This window comes from Camellia sinensis, chromosome 6, assembly GCF_055761805.1.
Source record: "Camellia sinensis isolate YWXY chromosome 6, ASM5576180v1, whole genome shotgun sequence".
Taxonomy (NCBI): Eukaryota; Viridiplantae; Streptophyta; class Magnoliopsida; order Ericales; family Theaceae; genus Camellia; species Camellia sinensis.
The window spans coordinates 184,277,151-184,302,633 of record NC_138966.1 but is presented as its reverse complement, the minus strand read 5'-3'; the positions used below and the strand labels follow the sequence as shown (position 1 = coordinate 184,302,633).

Sequence of the window (25,483 nt, the reverse complement as noted above, 5' to 3'; positions counted from 1 at the left end):
TCGATTTGAAGGACCCATTGGCCATACATATATACATCATAGCATGCACAATGTCTTCCATCTTGGTTTCTACTTTCTAGATCAATGAAATGATCTCCTTAGCTTTGTACATAAATACATATAAACGCTTGACATCTTTTCTGAACTCCCATCACCTGAAAACTTTTAAGATGGAATGGTGTGAGCCAATGCTCAGCGATAATAGCATACCAAGTGCACAAAAGAATCTACATGGATATCATCATATACATGTACCAAAACAGAGCTCATTTATAAATCAAAGTTTATATATAAAATAGACTTCATATTCTGAACTAGAGTCTTTAGAGATTTTATAAAGATACATATAATGTTCTTTGCCAGCGGAAAACTGTATGATCGTGTATCATATAGTTAAACAAAAAGTCATATGATGACCTCCTAGAATCCCTATAATGATGTAATGATATGAGGCCATCACAGCAGAACTAATACAGAGGGATATCCAAGCCAGCTACCAAAACCAAAACATATAAGCCACTTTTTTGCAGCAAGGGTTAGATATCTCAGTTTTTCTTTGAATACATTGAATTTGGCACAATAGAGGAAATTGATTCCTTTTTCCTTAGGTTTTTGTGAGTGCCCAGTTTGCTAGGATTTGCTTGAGAAGTATGTAGTTTACAATATATTGATGTGGTTTGTTTTCTGCACTTAAATCGTGTCATTTTAAGCCTACTATAGTAATGCTTATACTAATTCTCTCTTTCTATGTGTCTCTCTGATTTATTTTGGTCTCTTATTGGGTTTTTCGAGTAAGTGAATGCATTAGGGGGACCATTTCAAAACCTTCAATTTCTTGAAATCCTAGTTTTCTCATATTGAAAACATTTTTGTTATCATCTTCTTCTTTTCTGTTTTCCATCATACAGTTTTTTTTGAAAAGTATTGCATTAACCATGCACATTTCATTTTATTAGAATCTCACAAGGAAAAGGGGAAAACTGAAATGAGGGGTAAATTCAATGAATAAGAAGGAAGAAATGGTAAAAAATGATGTCAATGCAACAATTTCATTGCTGTCGTTGTCAACCCAAAATAAATTTGTAACCAACTCGTATTGGTGCAGGCAATCAGAGGCAATAAACACTGGGGGACTACCATATTCACCATGATCATCACCAGGACTGCAGCAGTATTGACATCATCTTTGCCTACCTGAATCCCACTGAACATCATGTACATTTTTGTTGGAAACAAATATATCACAATGACCCTTATTCATACTGTTGCCTTTGTCAGCAATGACCACCACGATCTGATGTCAGAAATGACCATTCTGCTTGAATCTTACTGAATAGTTCTAGTACCTTCAAAAAGTGTCCTTTGGTTGTGTTGAGGGGACTATAAGGAAGATCGGTCTCAGTCTCTCTCTCTTGCATGGGTGTGGAGGCATGTCTGCTCGCATTAGCACTCAAAGAGATGACAGATAGGCTGAGATGTAGCTCATTGTGGGTGCCACTTTTTACTAGCTGATCACCAGTATGGTTGCCTCTTACCTATAGTTTTTAAGTTTATGTTTCTTAGTGAATGCAATCGTTTTATTTGTTTTCTTCTTGTTGCCAAATTATTGAATGATGTGAACTTGTTAATGATTAGTAGTTTTGTATTGTAATATCATCATATTGTTGTCTGACTACAGAGAATCTGAAACCTCTATACATATCGCAGAGATAATGCATTTGCCTTCCATATCAGAAATCATTGAAATAGACCTTATCTGAATATTAGTAGAGAATCTGAAATTAGTTTGCCTTGTGTAAATTATTGCCATTGTTGCAAGTGAATGATTTGTAACTTGGACAACATTTTTTTTCACTGGAGTGTAGAATGCATTGGATCTACTACGACTGATTGTTTTAGTATAGTTGGAAATTGAAGGTTTTTATTTTATTTTATTTTTTTCCGGATGATGGTAAAAGCTTTATGTTTTGGCCAGTACTTACACTTGCATATCTATTAATACACACACACACACACACACAAAGACTGCTTCCAGATCAATAAAAAAGCTAATGGACTTTGTTTTAAACTTGTCATTGATCAATACAGATTGCTACCAGATCCTCCTTTTTGCTGGTGGCTGATGGCTGATGGCTGTTGCTTGTTAGTTTGCTGCATCTGCTGGTCTACTACTGCCCTCGTGGCTGATGCTTGCTGGGCGGCGGCTGCTGCTGTTGCAATGTTACTGTGAGGCGGCTGCTACTAGATGTTGATCTGCTGGATAAGTTTATGGGTGATTTTCATGTCGTTTTGCCTGTCTTTGTTAGTTTCATGTTTTCATTTTGTTATCTGTTGTTTATAATGTGGGTTCACAATTTGGATGTATTTGGGTATTTTAGTGACTTTACACTTTTAGGTTTTATACATTGCTTCTAAAAGTAGTATCAGTAGTGTTTTTTTTGCTTGCACATCAACTTTAGGTGATTTCATATCAATGTTATTAGTTTGTAATAGTGGTGCCTGAGGGATGCCTCTTGTAAATCTGTAAATCTTATAAAAATATATAAATTATTTTCAATTATGTTTGTTTGTAAATGTGTCGCCAAAAGTTTATTTTTGTCCACTCATATTGTGTTGCTAGAAGTGTATTTTTTGCCAATGTCAATTTGTCGTTGTCAAAAGTAAACCTTTATCGACAAACAAATTGTCGGCAAATGGCAATATTTACCGACGTAAACGTGTTGCCAAAAGTGTATATTTTGCCAATGCTAATTTGTCGTTGCCAAAAGTGAAGTTTTATCGACAAACAAATCATAGGCAAATGACAACATTTACCGACGTAAATGTGTCGCCAAAAGTTTACTTTTGCCGACGCATATTTTGTCGCTAAAAGTATATTTTTTGCCCATGCAAATTTGTGTCGCGAAAAGTGCCACACAATCATCATATTTGAATGACTTTTACCGACGCAAGGTAAATTGCCGACGATGGAGGAAGGCTTTTATCGACGACTATGTTCGTCGCTAAAGGCATTACTTTTACCAACGCAATGATAATTTCGTCGGCAAAAACTTTTGCCGACTCACTTTTGCCTACGGGTTGCCAACGTAGCTTTGTGTGTCGGCAAAACTCTTTGCCGACGAATTTTCCCTTTTAGCAACATATTTTGTTGCGTCGCAAAAAATGTAATTTCTTGTAGTGAATCCTTTAAACTGAGGTGTGGGAAAATTTTTGACTAAAGGTTCTACTTCTATCCAATCATGGTAAATACCAGGCTTGGTTCCTTTAGCTACTACATAGAAAGAAAAACTTTTAGACAGGGGCTTATTTTGGATTTTTGAAAAATATATACTGAGAGAGTTTAGGGCTGAAAGGCGCTTAGCTGGGTGGTTTTGGCTGGTCCAAAGGTTATCTAAAAGACACTATTGAACTGGGTCTAGCTTAATCCCTGTTAAGGGTCTGAACTTGGTTCTGCCTTCATGAATGGGAAGAGAAAATCCCCCAAAGTTCATAGTCTTGCTGTTCTCCATTATCTGCACAAAAATTAAACTGGTTATCTTCTTTTTCTAAATAAATTTTTCTACTTAACCAGTCCGTTAATTTATTATCGCTTCCTTTGATATGCTCAAATTCTACTTTATATCCCTGTCCTACTATACAATCTAAAAATCTTGCCCATCTTCTAGTACTTAATTTACGCTCGTTTAGTTTGTTATGAAATCTAACTATGGCTTCACAGTCCGTCCTTATTGTAAAAGGTTTGTACAAAAATAATCTAAATTTATTTATTGCGTATACTACTCCTAGTATTTCAAAATCTAGGCTGGTCATAGTTGTATCTTTTTCTTTAAATTTTCCAGAACTGTATCTACAAATGCGTTCTTTATTTTTACTGTCATATTTACTGGGTTTAGCTAATAATATTGTTCCCCATCCTAATTGACTTGCGTCTGTTTCTACAACTATGTATTCAGATTCTAAGGGAAGTTGTAGGTCTGGTAGGTTTTTACAAATGTCTTTTATTTTTCTAACTAGAGCTATATCTTGCTGATTGAAATATTTCTGTCCTGTGGTGTGGTCTTACTATAAAGGGGTCCTATTATTTTACTAAGGTTAGGAATATACATTCGTGCATAATTTAAAATTCCTAAAAAGGATTGAAGTTGCTTTGTATCTTCTAATTTATCTGGATAGTCTAAAATTTTCTTAACTATATGAGGTTGTAGCCTAATTTTTCCATCTCCTAGCTCCATTCATAAAAATTCTATGTAGGGTTTATTTAATACCATATTTTTCTTGCTGATTATTATTCCATTATTTATGAATTCTTCTAATGTTATATACAAATGATCTATGTGACTACTTTTATCTGGACTGAACACTAATATGTCATCTATATATACCAGTATAAAACTATATTTATTAAATATACTATCCATTTTGCGTTGGAATATAGAAGGTGCATTTTTTAATCCAAAGGGCATGACTAGCCACTCATAGTGCCTGTTTGGTGCAGCTTAAAAGCTGCTTATTTCAGCTTTCAGCTTAATTTAAGTTATTTTGATGTGTTTGGTTTAGCTTAACAATGCAGCTTATAGCTTTTTGTAAGTCAGAAATCAGCTTATTCTTTAAGTGGGGCAGGAGATGCTTAATTTATAAGTCAGAAATCAGCTTATGTTCATAGTTATAAGCTATAAGCTGTTAAGGCATAAGCTATAAGCACTTTCTCACAGTTCTACCAAACAGGGCCATAATGTCCTTGAGGGCAACAGAAGGCTGTCCATGGTATGCTTTCCTTTTCCATTTTTATCTGCCAAAATCCTGACTTACAATCAAATTTGCTAAATATCTTTGCTGTCTGTATTCTATTTATGAGTTGGTCTTTATCTGGTATATTATATTTATCATCTTCTGTATTATCATTTAATCTTTTATAATTTATCACCATTCTAGCTTTTCCTCTTTTTATTTCTGCATGATTTCTAACCATGAATGCTGCACTCCTATGCGGGCTATTGCTGGGTCTAATTACTCCTAGATCTAGTAATTCTTTAATCTGTGTTCTAAATTCTTCTATGTCTGCTGGTGTATGATCTATTTGTGCTGAGGTAATCCTATAATCTTTATTTTTTATATCTAATTTTTAATTTTTTTTTAAAATATTATTTTTTTAAAATGTATTTATATTAGGTGTATTACTTAAACTATTAAAAAATATTAAAATAAAATATTTTAAATTTTTAAAAAGTAAATTTTAAAAACCCAAATCAAACAAGCTGATTAGTCGAAAAACCTAAAACGATTCACCCTCAATACAATAGTCCTCTTCGCCCGAGAAGCACTCAATCAGCCCTCCTTCCTTTTCGCAACAACCCCATCGTCACCTCCCTCAAGGCGACAACTTCGAAGCTCCAACTTCACTCTTCGCACTTCGCTTACTCCGCCCCCCACTCTTTCTCTCTCTCCAAATCCCCACCTTTATCTCTCCGTCTATACATACCCCACAGTGAGACAGCCATAAATACAATCAACAAATTCCCAAATCATCCATTGTTTCGTACAATTCACATGCGATTCAACACTTCCTATAGCCGAAGATCCCCAATTTGTTCATATTTTCAAGCAACAATGTCGCAATCCCTCAATTTCTCCATATCCTCGTCTCGGTCCCCGAACTCCACCATTACAAGCCAATCTCATTCCAAACCCTACGTATCCACTTTCAATTTCCGATTTCCTGCAAAATTACTGCGTAAATCGATCTCAGCATCGTGTTCAGGTCCAGATTCATCGTCGTCGTCGCCGGTGCTTCTCTCCGACAACGGCGGAGCAGCGGCGGTGGCGTCGGAGTACAATTGGTCGAGCTCGATTGAGGTGGATGCGGTGACGGAGGCGGAGCTGAAGGAGAACGGGTTTCGGAGCACGAGGCGGACGAAGCTAATTTGCACCATCGGACCCGCCACGTGTGGGTTCGAGCAGCTGGAGGCATTGGCTGTGGGAGGGATGAATGTGGCTCGGATCAACATGTGTCACGGCACACGGGACTGGCACCGGATGGTGATCGAGCGGGTGAGGAGGTTGAACGAAGAGAAAGGTTATGCTGTTGCTGTCATGATGGATACTGAAGGGAGTGAGATTCACATGGGTGACCTCGGTGGTGCTCCATCAGCAAAAGCCGAGGTATATTTATTTAAATCGGTTGTTCTTAGGTCATTTGGCTTAAATTATACTCGTTTTGTTTTGATTGTGAACAAAACTATTGAATTCAATTGACTGTTTTAGGTTCTTTCTTGCTAATTTACTAGATAATTTGAGGAACGCTTTGTGATGATATCTGGTTGAGTTTGGTTTGGTCTGATGGAAGATTCTGATAGTTCGATGAAAAATATGATTTTTGTTGCTCTTGCAATGCCATCATAGAGTTGGTTGTTGTGTTGTGTTGGTAAATACTGCATATTGGGTAGGCCTTTGGTTTGGTAGCTGTAGAAGGCCTTTTGTGCTGGTTATCTTGTTTTATTCTTTTTGTTCTTCGCCCAATGATGTCAGCCAAACTAGCGAAGAAGCAAAATTTAATAAACGTCTAGAACAATCTGATTTTAGTATGATTGCGTGAATTATGAGTGTTTGAGACTTTGAAAGACTCTTTTACTATTTACCACAAGTGCTGTGTCAAGATAAGACACTTGCATGAGTTAAGGAGGATCTATATTTTGGGGGTTATAACGCTGATATATTTTGCAAATATTGTCCATTTGAGTTAAGGGAGGTCCTATGTTTTTGGAGACATAATAGTGATATTTTGTGTGATAAAATTTGCCCTTATTTTTATAGATGTACTTTCTGTTTGTACTTTAAGAACATATATCTCTCCAAGTTTGAGGTGCAATATGAATCTGAATATGATATGTCTGATGCACAATGAGATGTGACACAAACTTGATACATATTCAGCTCTTACTTTTTCCTTTAATCTGTTTGGAAAATCCAACTAGTCAATGGACTCCTTTTTGCTCGCAAAGTCTTGTCAGGAGTTGATGTAATCCGGTTCAAAGAGAGAGGGCAATCTAGTTGTTGCCGACTAAATAATGCATGATTTAAAACATTGAGTGAGTATTTTGTGTAGCAATTGTAGCCATCCTCACCAAGGCAACTTTATAGGAGTCTCAGGCCTCATTTGGAAATAGGCTATTTTGGTAACTTTTTTGCTTTTTACGAAAAGGTATGCAGAAAAGTAGAGAGAGTGATATGGAAATAGGCTATTTTGATAACTTTTGGCTTTTTACGAAAAGATATGCAGAAAAGTAGAGAGAATGATGTGATAACTTATAGTGACTTTTTGGCTGTTTGGCTAAAACTAAATGTTGCCAAAAGAGGCTTCTACCATGAATGTTGCTTTCCTGTATGGCATTTGGTATTTGATGTTTACTTGTTTGTGCAGATAGTTAAATTTAGACTTTAAGTAGTTATTGATTTGGGGCTTTGAGAAGTAGTTTTGTGGCTGATCAAAGTTGCTTCCCCTTTGCAATTTTGACATTCACCAGATTTTCAATTAAGTCTTATAAGTTGGAAGCAAGTCTATTTCAGTTTATCAATATGAGTCTTGTACATCACTAGGAAACGTCATTTTACAATTTTATTGGCTGTGGCTCACATTTTCACTATATGGATGATGGTAGCGCATACAGAGTCAGTTTTGCATGAATGTAAATGGTTCATTGGTCAAAATTCTTAAAAAATTTGTGGAGCCTGTCCAAGTTTTATATTGAGAATGATATGGATTTCTCTAGTGTGACTTACAACTTATTGTATTGGAGTTGTGTTAATTCACAGCCAGGGAGCTTATTCTGTTCAGTTACTCTTCTTATGCAGGATGGTGAGATATGGACTTTCAGTGTTCGAGCTCTTGATTCACCTCGCCCAGAGCGCACTATCAATGTCAACTATGATGGTTTTGCCGAAGGTCATTTTTTTTTACATTCTGGTTGTAAAGAGGATTATTTATTTTTTTGTAAAAAAATTATATTTTGGTACAAACATTAAAGTTCATCCGATTTTTTTACTGAAATTTGATATGGCAGATGTGAAAGTGGGGGATGAACTCCTAGTGGATGGTGGGATGGTGAGGTTTGAGGTGATTGAGAAAATTGGTCCAGATGTCAAGTGCCAGTGTACTGATCCTGGACTTTTGCTCCCTCGGGCTAATCTGACTTTTTGGCGGGATGGAAGCTTGGTGCGGGAAAGTAATGCCATGCTCCCTACTATTTCGTCCAAGGTTGGGGACTCTTTCTTCCTTTAAAACTGATTTCCTTAGCTTGAGGTCTGACGTTTACACCTTGAAATTGATTTCTTCAGTTAATTTAAAAATAAATAAATAAATAAATAAAAATTGACGTCTTCAGTTAACTGTGAGAACGCCTAGTATCTAGATCTCTTAAGGAGAAAAGTATGAATTATGTTACCTTGACTTCTAAATTAGTCCAAGGTCATGCCGAATGTAAAATGGTTGCCACAGTAAGGGCCTTTGCGCAATTCTTCATTTTATATTGTGATGGCAGAGAGGGGGCATCAAGAATGGGTATCACATTACTATGAATTAGGTGCCCAATAAAGGGATACTACTGTTAAGATGCTATCATTCTCTTTCCTTATAATTATGGTTTATAAGTTTTTTTTTTAATAAGAAAAAATGGCTATATTTTCGGTATTAATATCTTCAATCCTTCTCTTTATCTAACTCGTGTAACATACTGACATTACTTGTTCTCTATGATTCAACCCTTGAGAATGCCTTATTCTGTTACTTGTTACAGGATGGTAATAAAGTTTGATCATAATATTACAATTCTATAAGTTAGATCTTATTTAAGCAGGATTTTAATAATTTCCCCCACTAGTATATCAGTGAAATTTTTATGTCAACTAATTTTATGTATTATAGCTGTTAAACTCACATCAGTACATATATATCTGCTGTACCTCTTTTAGTGCTCACTCTTCTGTTCCAATGAGGACGGGAATCACAATATTTCTTCTTCCTTGTGGGAATGAGAAAACTACCCTTCTGGAGAAATGAGATACCCACTAACAGCATATCTCCTAGTTAGAAAAAGGGTAGAATGACCATGGGATTCAGACTCTAGCCCTAGAGTCCTACCAATCCAATGCAACTGTAGTTTTCAATATTTGCAAGAGTGGTAGTCTGTTTATCATATCACCATTTACTTGATAAATGGTAGTCTACGTCTATCTGTTGCTGACTGCATCCACATCAGTTGAAGTGGTGGAAGAGCTTCTGCAGCTCTCTCCAATAAGTAGGATTTGGTATCTGAATCGGCTGAAGGAGAGTGAAAAGGTGGCTACTCTCCTAGCCTAGCTCACAGGAAAGCCTCTTCTTTTTGGTATACATCAAGTGCATTGAATGCACCAAAATCAGATTCAAAGAGGATGGGTCAAGGGGGGATTCTGGACAAAACCAGAGTGGATCTGCAGCAAACGGAGCATCTGGAGGTATGGCAGCTTGTGCTGTGCCGTCATTTCGGATTCATGACCGATTTCAGCACTAGTTGAATGTAAAGATTTGTAGAAACTAGGGTAAGGATTAAGAAAAGAGAAAAGAAGAAAAGAGAATACGTAGAAATTAGGTTTTGGGTGCTTAAACTAACCCTTCACTTCAACACTTATTTATATTAAACTCAAGTGGTACAATATGACAATAATAACCCTCATTATAGAATTAAATAACACATGACATTCTAAAACTCTCCCTCAAGCTGGAGCATGGAGATCGAACATGCTTAGCTTGGCAGATAAGCATTGAAATGTAGGACGAGCTAATGGCTTAGTAAGAATATCATCCAATTGATCATCAGACCGAACATAGGAAGTTACAAGCTGCTTCTGTAATAATAAATCCTGAATGAAGTGACAGTCAACCTCAATATGCTTGGTGCGCTCATGAAACACTAGATTATTGGAATGAAGATAGCCGCTTGATTGTCACAACACATGGACATAGGAGTTGGAACAAGAAGCCCAAAATCCTGCAGAAGAGAATGAACCCAGAGCATCTCAAATGCAGTATGGGCCATAGCACGATATTTAGCCTCCGCACTGGAGCGAGCAATAACATGCTGCTTCTTACTCTGCCAAGTAACCAGGTTATCACCAACAAAGGTACAATACCCAGAAGTAGAACGACAATCAGTACGACTACCAGCCCAATCAGCATCAATAAAACCAATGACATGTAAAGAAGTAGAAGGACGATATAGGACACCTCGTCCAGGGGCACTCTTCAGGTAACGCAAAATACGACACACAGCATCAAGTGAGGATGGCGAGGAGGAGTATGCATAAACTGATTGACCACACTCACGGCATATGTAATATCCGGACGTGTAACAGTGAGATAGATCAGCTTCCTAACTAAGCGACGATATTGACCAACATCAAAAAATAACTCTCCATGCTCACCATCAAGTTTGGCAGATGAGTCCATAGGAGTATTAGAGGGTCGGGCACCCAAGAGGCCAGTCTCGGAGAGAAGATCAAGCACATACTTTCGCTGAGAACGGAAAAGCCCTTGAGAAGAACGAGCAACCTCAATCCCTAGAAAATACCGAAGAGTCCCCAAGTCCTTAGCATAAAATTGCTGGCTTAAATAGTGTTCAAATCAGCAATCCTAGTACCGTCACTACCAGAAATGATAATTTCATCCACATAAACAATCAAGACGACAACCCCACCAGAGGAGTGGTGAACAAAAACAGAATGATCAGAAGTGGAATACTTAAATCCATAGGCAAGCACAACAATACTGAAGCGGTTAAACCAAGCATGAGGAGATTGCTTCAGTCTATACAAAGCCTTTCGTAGGCGCCAAACAAGGTGTTCATTACCAGGCACAACATAACCAGGGAGAAAGGCACAACATAACCAGTCTATACAAAGCCTTTCGTAGGCGCCAAACAAGGTGTTCATTACCAGATCAATATAGACCTCTTCTTGCAAATTGCTATGGAGAAAGGCATTTTTGATGTCAAGCTAATATAAAGGCCAAGAACAATTGACAGCAACAAAGATAAGTATCTGAATGGAATTGAGGCGAGCCTTAAGGTTTTGGCAATAGGAGAAAAGGTCTCATGGTAGTCAACACCATAGGTTTGGGTGTATCCCTTGGCAACCAAGCGAGCCTTAAGGCGTTTAACAGAGCCATCAGGAAGATACCTAACTGTATAAATCCAAGAACACCCAACAGTTGGCTTTCCAAGCTGGAGAGTAGTGAGCTCCTATGTCTGATTCTGATGAAGAGCACTCATTTCCTCATCCATAGCATGTTTCCATCCAAAGCTAGACAAGGCCTGCCGATAAGAGGTTGGAATAGAAAGAGAAGACAAACTACAAGCAAAGGAAAGAAAAACAGGAGAAACACGAGCGTAAGAAACAAACTAGAAAATAGGATGTTGAGTATAAGTACGTTTACCTCGATGCAAAGGAATAGGCAAATCAAGAGTGTTTGGAGGAGATGATGGGATAGGAACCTCTGATGAAAAAGATGAACCAGCCGGGCCATAAGCAACAACACGTTGAGTTTGGGAACTTTGGTAGACTTGCAATGGGGAGGAAAGATGTGGAACAACAGGAGAAGATATTGGTGAAGGTGAAGGTGAAGGGGAAGGAGAAGGAGAAGAGGACATAGTTAGCATAAGAAGAGTAGGAGTGGGGGTAGAAGTGGGACAAGAAGGCTCCCCCTCACGACAAGAGATAAGATCAGGAGACAATTGTTGACCATGTGAAGAGAAGAAAGGGGTGGACACAAAAAAAGTGACATCAGCATTGACCAAATAACGACAAGAATCAGAATGGTAACAACGATACCCTTTCTGTGTACGAGCATAGCCTAAGAAAACATACTTACGAGCACGGGGAGACAACTCATGAGCAAAGGCTACACAACTAAAGACACGTGGAGGGAGAGGGAACATGGAATGAGTAGGATATAATAGGGAAAATGATGACTGATATGTGACACAACTGAGGGCACACGATTAATGAGAGAGCAGGCGGTGAGCACAATGTCACCCTAGTAGTGCTTGGGCACTTGCATGTTAAATAACAAGGTATGAGCAACATCTAACATATGTTGGTGTTTCTGTTCAACAACCCCATTTTGTTGAGGAGTGTGAGTACATGTAATCAGATGAATAATACCACGATCAACACAAAAGGAATCAACAATAGACTGTGTATACTCTAAAGCATTATCAGAGCGAATCGCTTTAACACGTTTACCAAACTGAGTATGAATTTCATTGTAAAACTTAGACAATATATGGGGCAACTCAGAACGCTGACTTAATAGAAATAGAAACAACCAAGTCATTCGAAAGAAATCATCTACAAAAATAACGAAATAAAAAAAAAAAACGTTGAGTGTAGAAGTACGAGAAGGACTGTCCGTGTGGATTACATTAAAAGACTCTAATGCACGACTAACACTACGACTAGGAAAGGAACTAGGGTGATGCTTTCCAAGCTGATAAGCTTCACACTCTAGTGTAGACACATGACTCAAATTAGGAACAAGTTTAAGCTTGGCCAAAGACGGATGTCCCAAACGAAAATGCCATTGCAGGGGAGAGATGCAAGCACTCGAAACGGATGAAGTAGGAATATGGGAGCGGGTATTATCCAGATAATATAAGCCTTGCTGCTTATGTCCCAAACCAATCATTCTCTTGGTCTGGAGGTCCTATAAAACACAAGAAGCGGGAGAAAATGTTATGGAACAGTGGGGAGCTTTGGTTAATTGACTAACTGGCAGTTAATTAAAAGGAAATTTAGGGGAGGGTAAAGATAAAGTGATGGTAGGGTGAGATGTACCCATACTATGAATTGGTTAGGTTGACCCATCTACAAGAACAATATTGTGGGTAACAGGATGTAAATCATGGAAAAGAGATGAATTACCAGAGATGTGTGAACTAGCGCCAGAATCTAGGAGCCAAGGTTGGCTAGACTGAGCCATACATGCAATATTACCTAAACCAACCAAGGTAGTGGTGGATGGAGGAAAAGTAGAATGAAGGAGTGGAGTAAGCTCTTTAATCTGAGTAGTGAGTGCCTCATGAGAATTAGACGAAGGAGCAACATGGATAGAGGAAGATGTCTGGGAAGAAGGAGCTACATCAGTGACCTGATGCACATGGTTAGGCTTACCATACTTCTGCCAACACTAAGGTTCAGTATGACCACAATCAAGGTTTTAAAAAGCGTCCGCAACCGTTACGTAACGTTGTTGCATAACGATTGTGGTGGTTACCGCCACCCGTTACGGTCGCTATAACAGTGTGACGGAAATTCACATGTGTAACAGTCGTTTCAGTGTTCCGTAACGGCCGTAGCGGTACCGTAACGGCCTGTTAGACATTGTTACACCCTTTTACAATATTTTGAATAGCTTCATTTTTCAAAGCAGAAAACAAAAACTACAAACTTACAAAAAAAGAACAAATATTCAAGTGATCCAAATCTAAAGAAAAAATTTTATATGAATTTTTTCTTTATAATTTTTTTTTAATCTATGGCACAATTTTTATTTTATAATCCTTTCATTTAATAATTGTGAATATTTTTTATTCAGTTTGTTCAGGTATTAGTAAAAAATAATTTGTAAACATTTAAAATTAATTATTCTTAAAATCATTAACTATTGAAATAAAATATAAAAAGTTCCTTTTATAGTGATTTGAAAATATGAAATATATTGGATCATATTTAAAAATTAACAAAAAATGATCAAAATTTATTTTAAACCTCAATAAATGTGATTCTGAAAAAAAAAATGTGTATCGGTAAGTTTTCTTCAAATTGTGCGAAAAATAAAAAAAATCACAATTTCGGTTACTGCAACCGTTACACTATGGCCTTTACACCCCGCAACCGCTACTGCATCACAGCAATCGTTACAGCGACCGTAACCGCTTTTCAAAACCTTAACCACAATGATCACATTTTTGATTACCACGAGAAACGGAACTACGACCACCACGGGTCCCGCCACCACGTGAGCAACGGAAGACCCATCTCCATAAGCACTATAACCATGAGAACTATGTGAGCCACGAGACCTATTGTGAGTGTTACTATTGCCAGAAATCACAGCAGAGGCGGAGCCAGGTGGAGGAGTGGAGCTAGGGATAATAGAACTCTGGCTCAATGAAGATCGTAATAAGCGTGAATATGCATTAGCTACTGAAGGTAAAATCTGATCCTTGAATCCACGCAAATCTGAATCTAGACCGGTAAGCAATGAGGCAATCATAAACTCTTCCAAATTCCGCTTCTGCTAAGTCAAATCTGTAGTAAAGGGGCAATGTTGCAATAATTGATTCCACAAATTTTTAAGACAACTATAATACTCAGATAGTGGACGACCGGACTGCGTAGTAGCAAAGATGGTCTCATACAACAACTTATACACGCAAGAAACATTTTACTCTGTTGGGAAAAAGACTCATCAAGAGAGTCCTAAATCTCCTTAGAGGTTTCACAAAACTCAACCGGGGTGGCAACATTTGGTTCTAAGCTATGCCACAGCCGTCCATAACACAAGAATCCGAACTAGACCAATCATCATAATTCGTATCCTTAACTGAAGGAGGAAGCTCCATAAGGAAGCGCAATTTTTTCTTTCCATGCAAAAACACTTTCATAGCATGTGCCCAAGTCATGTAATTCGGACCATTCAATTTCTTGGTAGCAATAGATTTGGGCAAATCATCATCTTTAACTAATGGAGGGTTAGACGCATCATCCTTAACCAATGGGGTTTTACTTTCAGCCATGAGATGCAAACAGTTGAACACAATCAATAGCAAAAGATGGAATTAGGTTACCACTGACTCTCTGTTTTGCTAAAACTACCACCGAACAACCAAAATCACAACCAAAATGCAATGGATAGAACAAGGCAACACTTCTACCAACAATAAATAGGTAGCAGAACAAGAACAGAAGAGAGGCAGCAGAACAGGAACAAAAGAGAGACAGCAGAACATAACAAAAAGGGGACGAACCTCTTGAAGATTAAAGATCACTGTTGGTGCACCAAAACACAAAACAAACTCCAAAGAAGGCCTCCGAAGGTGCAGTCGGCTCCCATAGGGTAGAGCCCAACAAGCAAAACCACCAAACAAGCGATGAAATCGCAGATTGCAGAAATAGGTGTCATAAATTCGAGAAACATTCAAAAATAGAAAAGGCACATCAAACAACTTCATAAAATTCCACAAAAATCACCATAATTCTTAGAAGGCAAATCCGAGTAACCCCACAAGTTCGCCGGAGCACGATGTCCGTACAGATAGTGATGTCACGCTGATGTCATCGTATGGAAGATGACATCAGCACTTCGCTGTCACCTGGTGCTGATCTCCAGGCTCTATTGAACACTTGTGTGAGTAGAATCAGTGCTCTGATACAGAGTTGAATGAAAAGATTTGTAGAAACTAGGATTAGGATTAAGAAGAAAGAAAAGAAGAAAAGAGAATACGTAGAAATTAGGTTTTGGGTGCTTAAACTAACCTTTCACCTCAACACTTATTTATATTAAACTCAAGTGGCACAATATGACAATAATAACCCTCATTATAGAATTAAATAACACACGACTATTCTATCAGGCATAATGATAAGTTTCTAGCAAATAATCTCAGAAATTAGAAAAGCAAAACTTAGGCTCTGTTTGGTAGAACTTTTGAAGTTTAATTCTACCTCTTAGTTTGAGTGTGTTGTTTGGTTACAGCTTTAGAAAATTAATTCCACACCTACTTTTCAAAACACCCACTTTTCAATATCATATGTCACATCACTCAATTCAAACCCTTTTTAAAACTCATAACTAAACAAATTTTCTACATTCAAATCATAAGTCCAAAACTCACAAACTCAAAATACAACTCTATTCTCAAATCATAATTCTAAAACTCTACCAAACACAACCTTAGCTTTTGTTATTCAATTTTCATCAAACGAAAGGAAGAACTCTTCCATGGAGTTTTAAAACAAGAGAGAAAAAGAAAAAGAAGAGATACAATTAACCCCCCTATCTGTAACTCCCTTTCCTCTTTATAATCCCCTTTTCCTGTAACAGATCCTGTAACAGAATAACGGCCCACAACTTCCTAATAGAACAAACCCACAACTGCCTAACAGAACAAATCCTATCATTCCCCACCCCTTAAAAGGAAGCTTGACCTCAAGGTTGAAAATGAGAAAAACGCTGCTGCAAGGAGTACCAAGTCTCCCCAGTGGCATCCTCAGGAATAGAATTAGACCAGTGTACCAAAACCATGGTAAGAGGCCTGCCATGCTTCTTGATCAGTTTTCTATCCAAAACCGCAACGGATTCCAATTATAGTTGCCCATGAGGACTGGTAGGTGGAAGGGAAGGTTGCACAACAATACCTTGACCTAGTTTAGGCTTCAATAAGGAGACATGGAAAACTGGATGCAGCTTGGAGGAACATGGCAAATCTAATTTGTAGGCAATAGGTCCCAGCTTCTGTAGAATTTGAAAGGGACTAAAGTACCTGGGAGCTTGTTTACATTCTTCCATAATGCCAGAGAAACTTGCTTGTAAGGCTGTAGTTTAAGGAAAACCCAATCCCCAACTGAAAAAACTCGCTTAGACCTGTGCTTATCTGCTGCTTGTTTCATTCGATGCTGGGACTGAACTAGATGCTCTTTCAACAACTTCAAAATAGCATTTCTACCCTGCAACAGAGTATCAGCAGCTGCCACAGCAGTATTCCTTGGAATATAATGGTGCAAACTGGGAGGGGGTTGACCATGTAAGGCCTCATATGGTATGACTCCCGTAGTGACATGGTAAGTGGTGTTGTACCACCATTCAGCCAAAGATAGCCATTTGGCCCATACAGTAGGTCTGTCTCCCGCTAAGCACCTCAGGTACCCCTCAAGGCATCTATTAACTACTTCCGTTTGGCTATCCGTTTCGGGGTAATAAGAAGAACCCATACACAAGCTAGTGCCTTGCAATCGAAATAATTCATTCCAAAATTTACTAGTAAACACAGGGTCCCGATCACAATAAAAAGAGGCATTTATGAAGTTTAAACACATTATATAAGAATGCTTGAGCTACTGCAGTAGCTGTATATGGATGGGTTAAGGAAATAAAGTGAGCATATTTACTAAGCCTGTCCACAACCACATAGATCACAGTTTTATGGGAAGAGCTAGGTAACCCTTCAATGAAATCCATCGAAATATCACTCCAAAGCTTAGTAGGAATGGGAAGGGGCTGTAACAACCCAGGGGCTGCCACTGTTTCATACTTATTCCGCTGACGTACGTCATATTCAGCCACAAACGTAAGTACATCAGACTTGAGGCCTTTCCAATAAAAGCCTTGTTTGATTCTTCTATAAGTTCTCTCCCTTCCTAAATGCACACTTGTGGGAGTTGCATGATGTTCCTTGATGAGTGTGGTCTTTAGCTGAGGGGAATTACCCACCACCAATCTGGTTTTGTAATAGTGCATTTGATGCAGCCAAATAAAATGAGGATGACTAGTTGCATTCTAAGTCAAATCTGCGATATGTTGTTGGATAGAAGGGTCTTGTTCCCAATTGGTTTGAAGATCCTTAACCCAATGGCAGAGAACAACGGAGAGAGCTGACATATTGCTCATTTGGTCATGCAGCAATAAGGCATCTTCCTCGCCTTTTCTGGACAAGGCATCTGCAGCGTGATTAGTTTTACCACTCCAATATACAATTTTGTAATCAAAACCCATGAGTTTGGAAAGCCATTTTTGTTGCATGAGAGTGGTAATTCTCTGCTCCATCAAGAATTTGAGGCTTTGGTGATCGGTCCTAATGTGGAAATGCCTACCCAAAAGGTAATACCTCCATTTGGTAACAGCTAGAACTACAACCAAGAATTCCTTCGCATATGTAGATAACCCAAAGCTTCTGGCAAACAATGACTTACTAAAATAGGCTATGGGTTGTCCCTCCTGCATCAATACAGCTCCCAACCCCTTATCAGAAGCGTAACATGCCAGCATAAAGGTTTTATCATAATTGGGTAAAGCCAATACAGGAGCAGTAGTCATAATTCTTTTCAATAGGACGAAAGCTTGTTCAGCATCCTCAGACCATTTAAAGGCATCCTTTTTCAGTAATGTAGTAAGGGGTTGGCTGATCCTGGCATAGTCTTTTATGAACCTTCAGTAATAGCCAGTCAAATCCAAAAATCCGCGAAGAGCTTTCAAAGATTGAGGTCTAGGCCAAGTGGACATAGCATCTATTTTAATAGGGTTTGCAGCCACACCAGAACCAGAAATAATATGCCCCAAATACTCCACTTGCTGCTTTCCAAAAGCACACTTGGACATCTTGGCATACAGTTGATGGATTCTCAATTTTTCCAAGGTCAAGGTCACATGAGACATATGTTCAGCCCAACTCTTACTGTATATGAGGATATCATCAAATAATACTAACACGAACTTCTTCAACAATGGCCTAAACACATCATTCATCAGACTTTGAAAGGTGGATGGAGCATTGGTCAAGCCAAATGGCATGACCAAAAACTCATAGTGGCCTTCATGCGTTCGAAAAGCTGTTTTTTCAATGTCAGGAGCATGCATCCATATTTGATGGTACCCAGATCTTAAATTGAGCTCCATGCAACTCATCAAGTAATTCATCAATCATGGGAATAGGGTATTTGTCCTTGATAGTGTCCTTATTTAAAGCTCTGTAGTCAATACACATTCGCCAAGTGTTGTCCTTCTTGACCAAAAGGACTGGTGAAGAAAAAGGAGACCCACTATGCCTAATAACCCCTGAAGTTAGCATCTCCTTTACTATTTTCTCAATCTCATTCTTCTGAATATAAGGGTATCTATAAGGCCTGATATTTGGGGATGACTACCATCCTTGAGAGGTATTTTGTGATCATGTGATCTAATTGGAGGTAAGTCATTGGGTTCCTGAAACACATCAGCATGATCATGTAAGATTCTATCAAGATCCGAATGAACCTTGTGGTCAACTTCAGCATAACTAAAATGTAGGCTGCAAAGGTGAGCTATGATTCCCTGTGGTTTTTTCTGCATCAACTTCTCCATTGCCTTGACTTCAATTTGTTGTATTTGTTGCACCACCTCTCAACACATGTTTTTTGCCAAATGCAATGAATTCCATCCTCAAATTCTGGAAATCTCATAACACCGGTCCCAAAGTAGATAACCACTGGACTCTTAATACCATGTCACAACCCCCAAAGGTAATAATCTCATGTCAGCTGTAAAAGTTGTACCCTGCATAACCCATTGGAAATCCTTCACCATAGCATTGCTTTGTAACTTGGTACCATCAGCTACCGCCATTGTTAAAGGATTGGTGAATTGGATTGATGCTCCAGTTCGTTTTGCCATTACTGGGTCCAAAAAATTGTGGGTACTACCGAAATCAATTAATATAGTGACCATATTATTCTTAACCTTTCCCTTAATTCTCATAGTCTTATAAGAGAAAGAACTTGAAAGGACATGAACTAAGATTTGCAATTCTTCTTGCACATTTTCTTTGTCCATGTCCTGCACCACATCCTCAAAGACATCTTCCTCATCCTCAGCTTTGAGCATAAAGAGTTGCTTCTTCTTGCAAACATGGCCTCTGAAATATCTCGCATCACATCCATAACATAATCCTTTCATTCTTCTCTCCTCCAATTCCTTCTGTGTCATTTTCTTTACAGCAGTTACTGACTCCACAGGTTTTGGAGCTGGCTCCATTGATTTGCTACTTGTAGGGAAACTGGTACTGTAGCTTTTGGAATAAACCCTATTCTTCTTGGCTAAGGCCTTAATTTTGTCTTCCTGTTACCTTGCTAAACCCATGGCTTGTGACACATTTCTTGGTCTAAACATCTGTACTCTTGCCTTGATTTCATCTTTCAAGCCACTCACAAAACAACTAACAAAGAATTATTTTGATAATCCATTTGTTTTATTAGCCAATTCTTCGAATTTCTCCTGGTAGATTTGGATTGTTGATATCTGTCTCAATTTCGATAGTTGTCCCGTAGCATCATCAAATAGGCTATCTCCAAATCTATCAACCAAGGCCCCAACAAATTTCCTCCAATAGCTGAGAACATGGGACTTGTCATACCATCGAAACCAATGAATAGCCCTATCCTCCATGCGTATTGAAGCTAATCACACTTTTTGTGTTTCATCGATCGGATTAAATTCGAAAAACTTCTCACATTTGTATACCCAAGCCTCAGGGTCTTCACTGAAAATTTTTGGAAAATCCAATTTGGCAAATCTAGTGTGCCACTGATTTGGATTATTGGTGGGTTCTTGTGTAGGAATGATCGGAGGAATCGAAGAAGAAGAACTCACCTTTTCTGCGATTTGCTCGTACTTCAGGTTCAAAGTTGAAACCAAATCCGGCCATGGCTTTGGCCTGTTTATCCGAGCTTTCTTTTAGATGCCGAATAGCATCCTCGATTCGTCTGATATCCTGAGATCGTGTACCGTCTACCATTACTGAAGTGGTTTGCCCCAAGTCCGAAGAACGGTAGCTCTGATACCACTGATAAGCTTCTAGCAAATAATCTCAGAAATTAGAAAAGAACTCAGCTTTTGTTATTCAATTCTCATCAAACGAAAGGAAGAACTCTTCCATGGAGTTTTACAACAAGAGAGAAAAAGAAAAAGGAATACAACCCACCCCCCTATCTGTAACTCCCTCCCCTCTTTATAATCCCCTTTTCCTGTAACAGATCTCGTAACAGAATAACGACCCCCTATGAAGCACGGACACAGAGACGCGACACGACACGGACATGCGGACACGCAAATTTTTAAAAAATGGGAGACACGACACACAGGGGACACGTTCAATATATATAATTAATTTTACTTATTATGTCATAAAATTATTAAAATTAATAAACACATTATTTAAAAATTTGTTCCTACAATAAAATTAATAAACACACATTATTAAAATTAACAAAACTAATAATAAAAAAAAGAGTATATACTGAAATGAGAGGCAAAGAGAAAGAAAAGAAAATATAAAATGAAATTAGGAAAAAAAAAAAAAGAAGACGGAGAGAGAGAGAGAGAGACAGACTATCAGCATATAAATGAAAAAATAAAAGAAAACAAAGAAATAAAATGAGACAGAGAGAGGGTGACTCAGATAGAGAGAGGGAGACATCGACTGAGACGAAGAAGATCGAAAATCGAACTAGAGGAAGAACGAAGAAGAACGAAGCAGAAGAAGGACGAAGAAGATCAGCGAAGGTGTACCTTAGATAACGAGCTACGAACGACGAGCGACAGACGACGAGGAGCGACGACCGACCACTGAAAATCGATCAGGTCTCTCTTTCTCTTCTGTTCTCTTCATCTTCTCTCTCTCTTTTGTTCTCTTCTTTCTCTCTTTCTCTTCTGTTTCTGACTCAATTTAGGGCAAATATGGTTTTGTTTTTTGACAAATTGACCCCAAAGATGTTTTATAAATTCTGAAATTGACCCCCGAACGTGTCCCGCTAGTGTCGGAACGTGTCCGGCTTCAAAAAAAAAAATTTAGTACACTCTCTGGTGCGTGTCGGACACACATCTACCGCGTGTCCGACACGTGTCCGTGTCCGACACATATCCGGCACTGGTACAAAGTCCTCGGAGAGGTGTCTGTGCTTCATAGATGACCCTACAACCTCCTAACAGAACAAACCCACAACTGCCTAACAGAACAAATCTTATCACATAAATTAGCCAATTCTTGAATCAACTAGTATATCATCAACACAGGGAGCCAATTCACTCTCTAGTTGAGTTGGGAGTTGGGGCATCCTGTGTGTGACCCACGCCAATCCTGCACTCCTTTCTTGTATTGTTTTTTTGTCACTTTTGGAAATCACGAAAAAGGAGTTTTGGACTGGACCGAGTGGGATGGGGAAGGGTTTAAGATCCCATGTGGCACCCAAGGGTTAAGTTATTGAATGTAAAAATTCTGTCAGTAGTGAGGGACCTTTTTCCAAGGCATCCTCTTGTAGACCCCCGAAGGGTATGGAGTAGGCCATTTGAGGTTTTGTCCCCCAACATGTTTGTGTAATATCATTGAATTAATGTTTTTTTTTTCCCTGAAATTTGTGAGTGCAGTTAAAAACTGAGTGCTTGGCAATATTTGACATGAAAAACTTAAATACATTGAGAAACAGTAATTGGGTTTGTTCCCGTTCAAAGGGTGTTAGGGTTTTGAAATTTATCTCAATTTAACTGTGTAGACTGGCAGTGATGTCAAAGCTCTATTTTAAAGTGCCTTGGGATTTGGTACTGAATAAGTCTATAAACATATATTCTAGGTGCATTTCTGTATGTTTGTAGGCATTTATGTGATTACATTCATATGGTGTGTTTTATTTGTGGCATTTATGATAGATCAGTGCTTTAGCAGGAAACTTGTACGCTGGGTTGCCCTTTTTTATTATGCTAGATCAGTGCTTTGTTGCTAGGGTATTTTGATAACATGCTAAAAAATTAACATCAAGTACTCTGTATTTCCAGGATTGGTTGGACATTGATTTTGGGATCACAGAGAACGTTGATTTTATTGCAATATCATTTGTCAAGTCGGCTGAAGTGATTAATCATCTGAAAAGTTATATTAAAGCACGGTCTCGTGATGGGTAAGAACTTTATGAATATGTCTATTCTCTATAAGCCATTTGTTATGACACCTGGTAGTGGTTCCTTTTGTTCCCCACATTTTTTTCTCTCCATCATTCTCTTTTCGATAGAAACTTCTCTACAATAACTTCTACACATGATCTCTCATGCATCCAATCTGCACTCACATTAATTGGGCTATGGCCTGATGCACCCAGTTGTCAAGGCTGGTTTCTTCCCATTGCTTAGAAATTACCCAAATGTTGGCTCACATAATAGTGGGAGATCATAAATTTACTTTCATTCCCTTGTTGCATTTGCTAAGAATTTAAAATAAATTTTGTGATGATGCAGTGATGTTGCAGTTATTGCAAAGATAGAGAGTATTGACTCGTTGCAGAACTTAGAGGAGATCATTCAAGCATCAGATGGAGTTATGGTAGCAAGAGGTGATCTGGGTGCCCAGATTCCACTAGAACAGGTTCCCTCAGCCCAGCAAAAGATTGTTCAGCTGTGCAGGGAACTAAATAAGCCTGTTATTGTTGCTTCTCAACTGCTTGAATCTATGATTGAGTACCCCACGCCCACAAGGGCTGAAGTGGCTGACGTTTCTGAAGCAGTTAGGCAACGAGCAGATGCTTTAATGCTCTCAAGTGAGTCAGCAATGGGCCAGTTCCCTGAGAAGGCATTGACAGTTTTGAGAAGTGTTAGTTTGAGAATTGAGAGGTGGTGGAGGGAAGAGAAACGCTATGAAGCTATGGAACTACCAGTTATAGCATCTTCTTTTGCGGACAGTATTTCAGAGGAGATTTGCAATTCTGCTGCTGAGATGGGTAAGAAGTTTTATACTAAAATTTTGCTAAAATTCTGCTGAAAAATTAGGTCATACAAGTTTTATTTTATGCCCCTATAATGGGCAAGATTAAGAAAACATGAATGTAATTACTTGTATAACTCTTATGTGATAGACACTTTCAAATAAAGGCAGAGTGGACTTGGGTTTAAACACATTTGCTTAAGGATGTGTTTGGATCTTGAATTTGGGAAGGGAACAGAAATGGAGAGGGAAATGTGAATGAAATCTAAGCTAATTTCCCCCCCCCCCCTCCCCCCCCCCCCACATCTCTTCCCTTTTCTTTTCCTCCACAAATCCTTACCCAAATCCATAATTCAAACACGGCCTAAATGAAATTAAAATTGCAGATTTTATAGATAAAATTGCATAAGAGAATTTTTGTCTATGATTATTCATTTATATATTTTGCTCGTATTCCATTAGATGGTGGTTCGATCATGAGTTGATATTTATTTTCTCAATATTACAGTAAGCAATGCAATTATCCCATTGTTTGAAGGCCCAAACATTATCTCCAAATCCTCTAGGCATATATGTTACTTTCTAAAACCAATTGTTTTTTCTATTACTATTGTCAATATTGTAATTATTCTCTGCTTAACCTATTCATCATCATTGTCATCATATTCTTTCCTTTCTTGAGGGATGTTTAGATGTCTCCTGAAGATGGCATGGGTCCATTGTTGAGTTGCTGCTTCTCTAATTTCTTTTCCTTTTATTTGTTTTTGGAAGTACTGTAAAAAAGGTTTTGTAGGATATCAGTAATGACCTCATTTTATTTTTTGAATATGGCCATGTACTTGTGGTCCTGTTCAAAATTTTGCATTATCATGCTGTATAAAACATGAAGGACCGATTTAATGTCCAAGTGCCCTCTTGCTCTGTGCTTATGTTATGCTTTTATTATTTCCCTTTGATGGTGGTATCAATTTGTAATGTTGAGCCCCTCACTCTTTCTCTGCCCCTCATACACACATTACCCTTTCTTTCTTAATTTTTGCTAGGCACATGCACTATCCATCTCAAACCTGCCAGTGAATCTGAAACTGTACCTTTTTTTTTATAGGTTTGAAGACCTTGTTAATTAACTAATATGGGTTTTAATTTTCAGCTAACAATTTGGAGGTGGATGCACTCTTTGTTTACACAAAGGCAGGACACATGGCATCTCTCCTTTCACGTTGCCGACCTGACTGCCCAATCTTTGCTTTCACAACCACAACATCTGTACGGAGGCGTCTGAACCTGCAGTGGGGTCTTATACCTTTCCGCCTGAACTTCTCCGATGACATGGAAAGCAACCTAAACAGAACTTTCTCCTTGCTCAAGTCCCGGGGAATGATCAAATCAGGTGACCTTGTCATTGCTGTCTCTGATATGTTGCAATCCATTCAAGTTATGAATGTCCCATAAGAACATGTATTGTGTGTTCTAGTTCCAAGTCTTGTTTGGGCCCATATTAATGTTATTTAGATTGCTTCTTCTACTGCTGTTAGTAAAAAAATTTATAGAAATTAATCTTGAGCCCGCCCTGTTTTTTGTGTTCAATAGTCAGATCTTTTTTCCGGCAATCTTAAAACTCAACCTACTTTAGGTTCTAAGGTATCTTATGCATTGTAATTTTGTCCTTTTTGTTACATCTGCCCAAATGTAGCTTATGTACTCAGATATTTTTATTCAATTAGAAATCTCTATTGCTTACGAAGATTTGGACTAAGCGTTGTGGACTATAATGGGTAAACCTCTTGAAGCTATTGTCAATGTTCCACTTCTCAATCTTATCTAGTCTTGACTTTATTCCCAAGGCGCCCCTCTTCTAGTGACTTCATTAACTGACCGGTTAAAACGAAATAATGTCTTCATATTTGACAAAAACATCTTCTGATGAGGCGGTGAGTCGAGTCTACATGACCGGGACG

The 25,483-nt window shown here is 38.3% G+C and overlaps 1 protein-coding gene and 1 long non-coding RNA gene across 2 annotated transcripts; both read left to right on the top strand.

The window, feature by feature from the left end:
- The first annotated feature begins 792 nt into the window (after positions 1–792).
- On the top strand, positions 793–2,560 carry LOC145793104 (uncharacterized). Its single transcript, XR_014333641.1, has 2 exons — positions 793–1,518; positions 2,089–2,560. It is a non-coding gene; the product is annotated as an uncharacterized LOC145793104 (long non-coding RNA).
- Positions 2,561–5,303: 2,743 nt separating this feature from the next.
- On the top strand, positions 5,304–25,269 carry LOC114323337 (pyruvate kinase isozyme A, chloroplastic). The gene is made up of 6 exons (XM_028270910.2): positions 5,304–6,159; positions 7,849–7,939; positions 8,058–8,251; positions 22,607–22,728; positions 23,063–23,541; positions 24,676–25,269. Exons 1-6 carry the CDS (start codon positions 5,548–5,550, stop codon positions 24,975–24,977), a joined length of 1,800 nt encoding a protein of 599 aa, XP_028126711.2. The 5' UTR covers positions 5,304–5,547; the 3' UTR covers positions 24,978–25,269.
- The last annotated feature ends 214 nt before the right edge of the window (positions 25,270–25,483 follow it).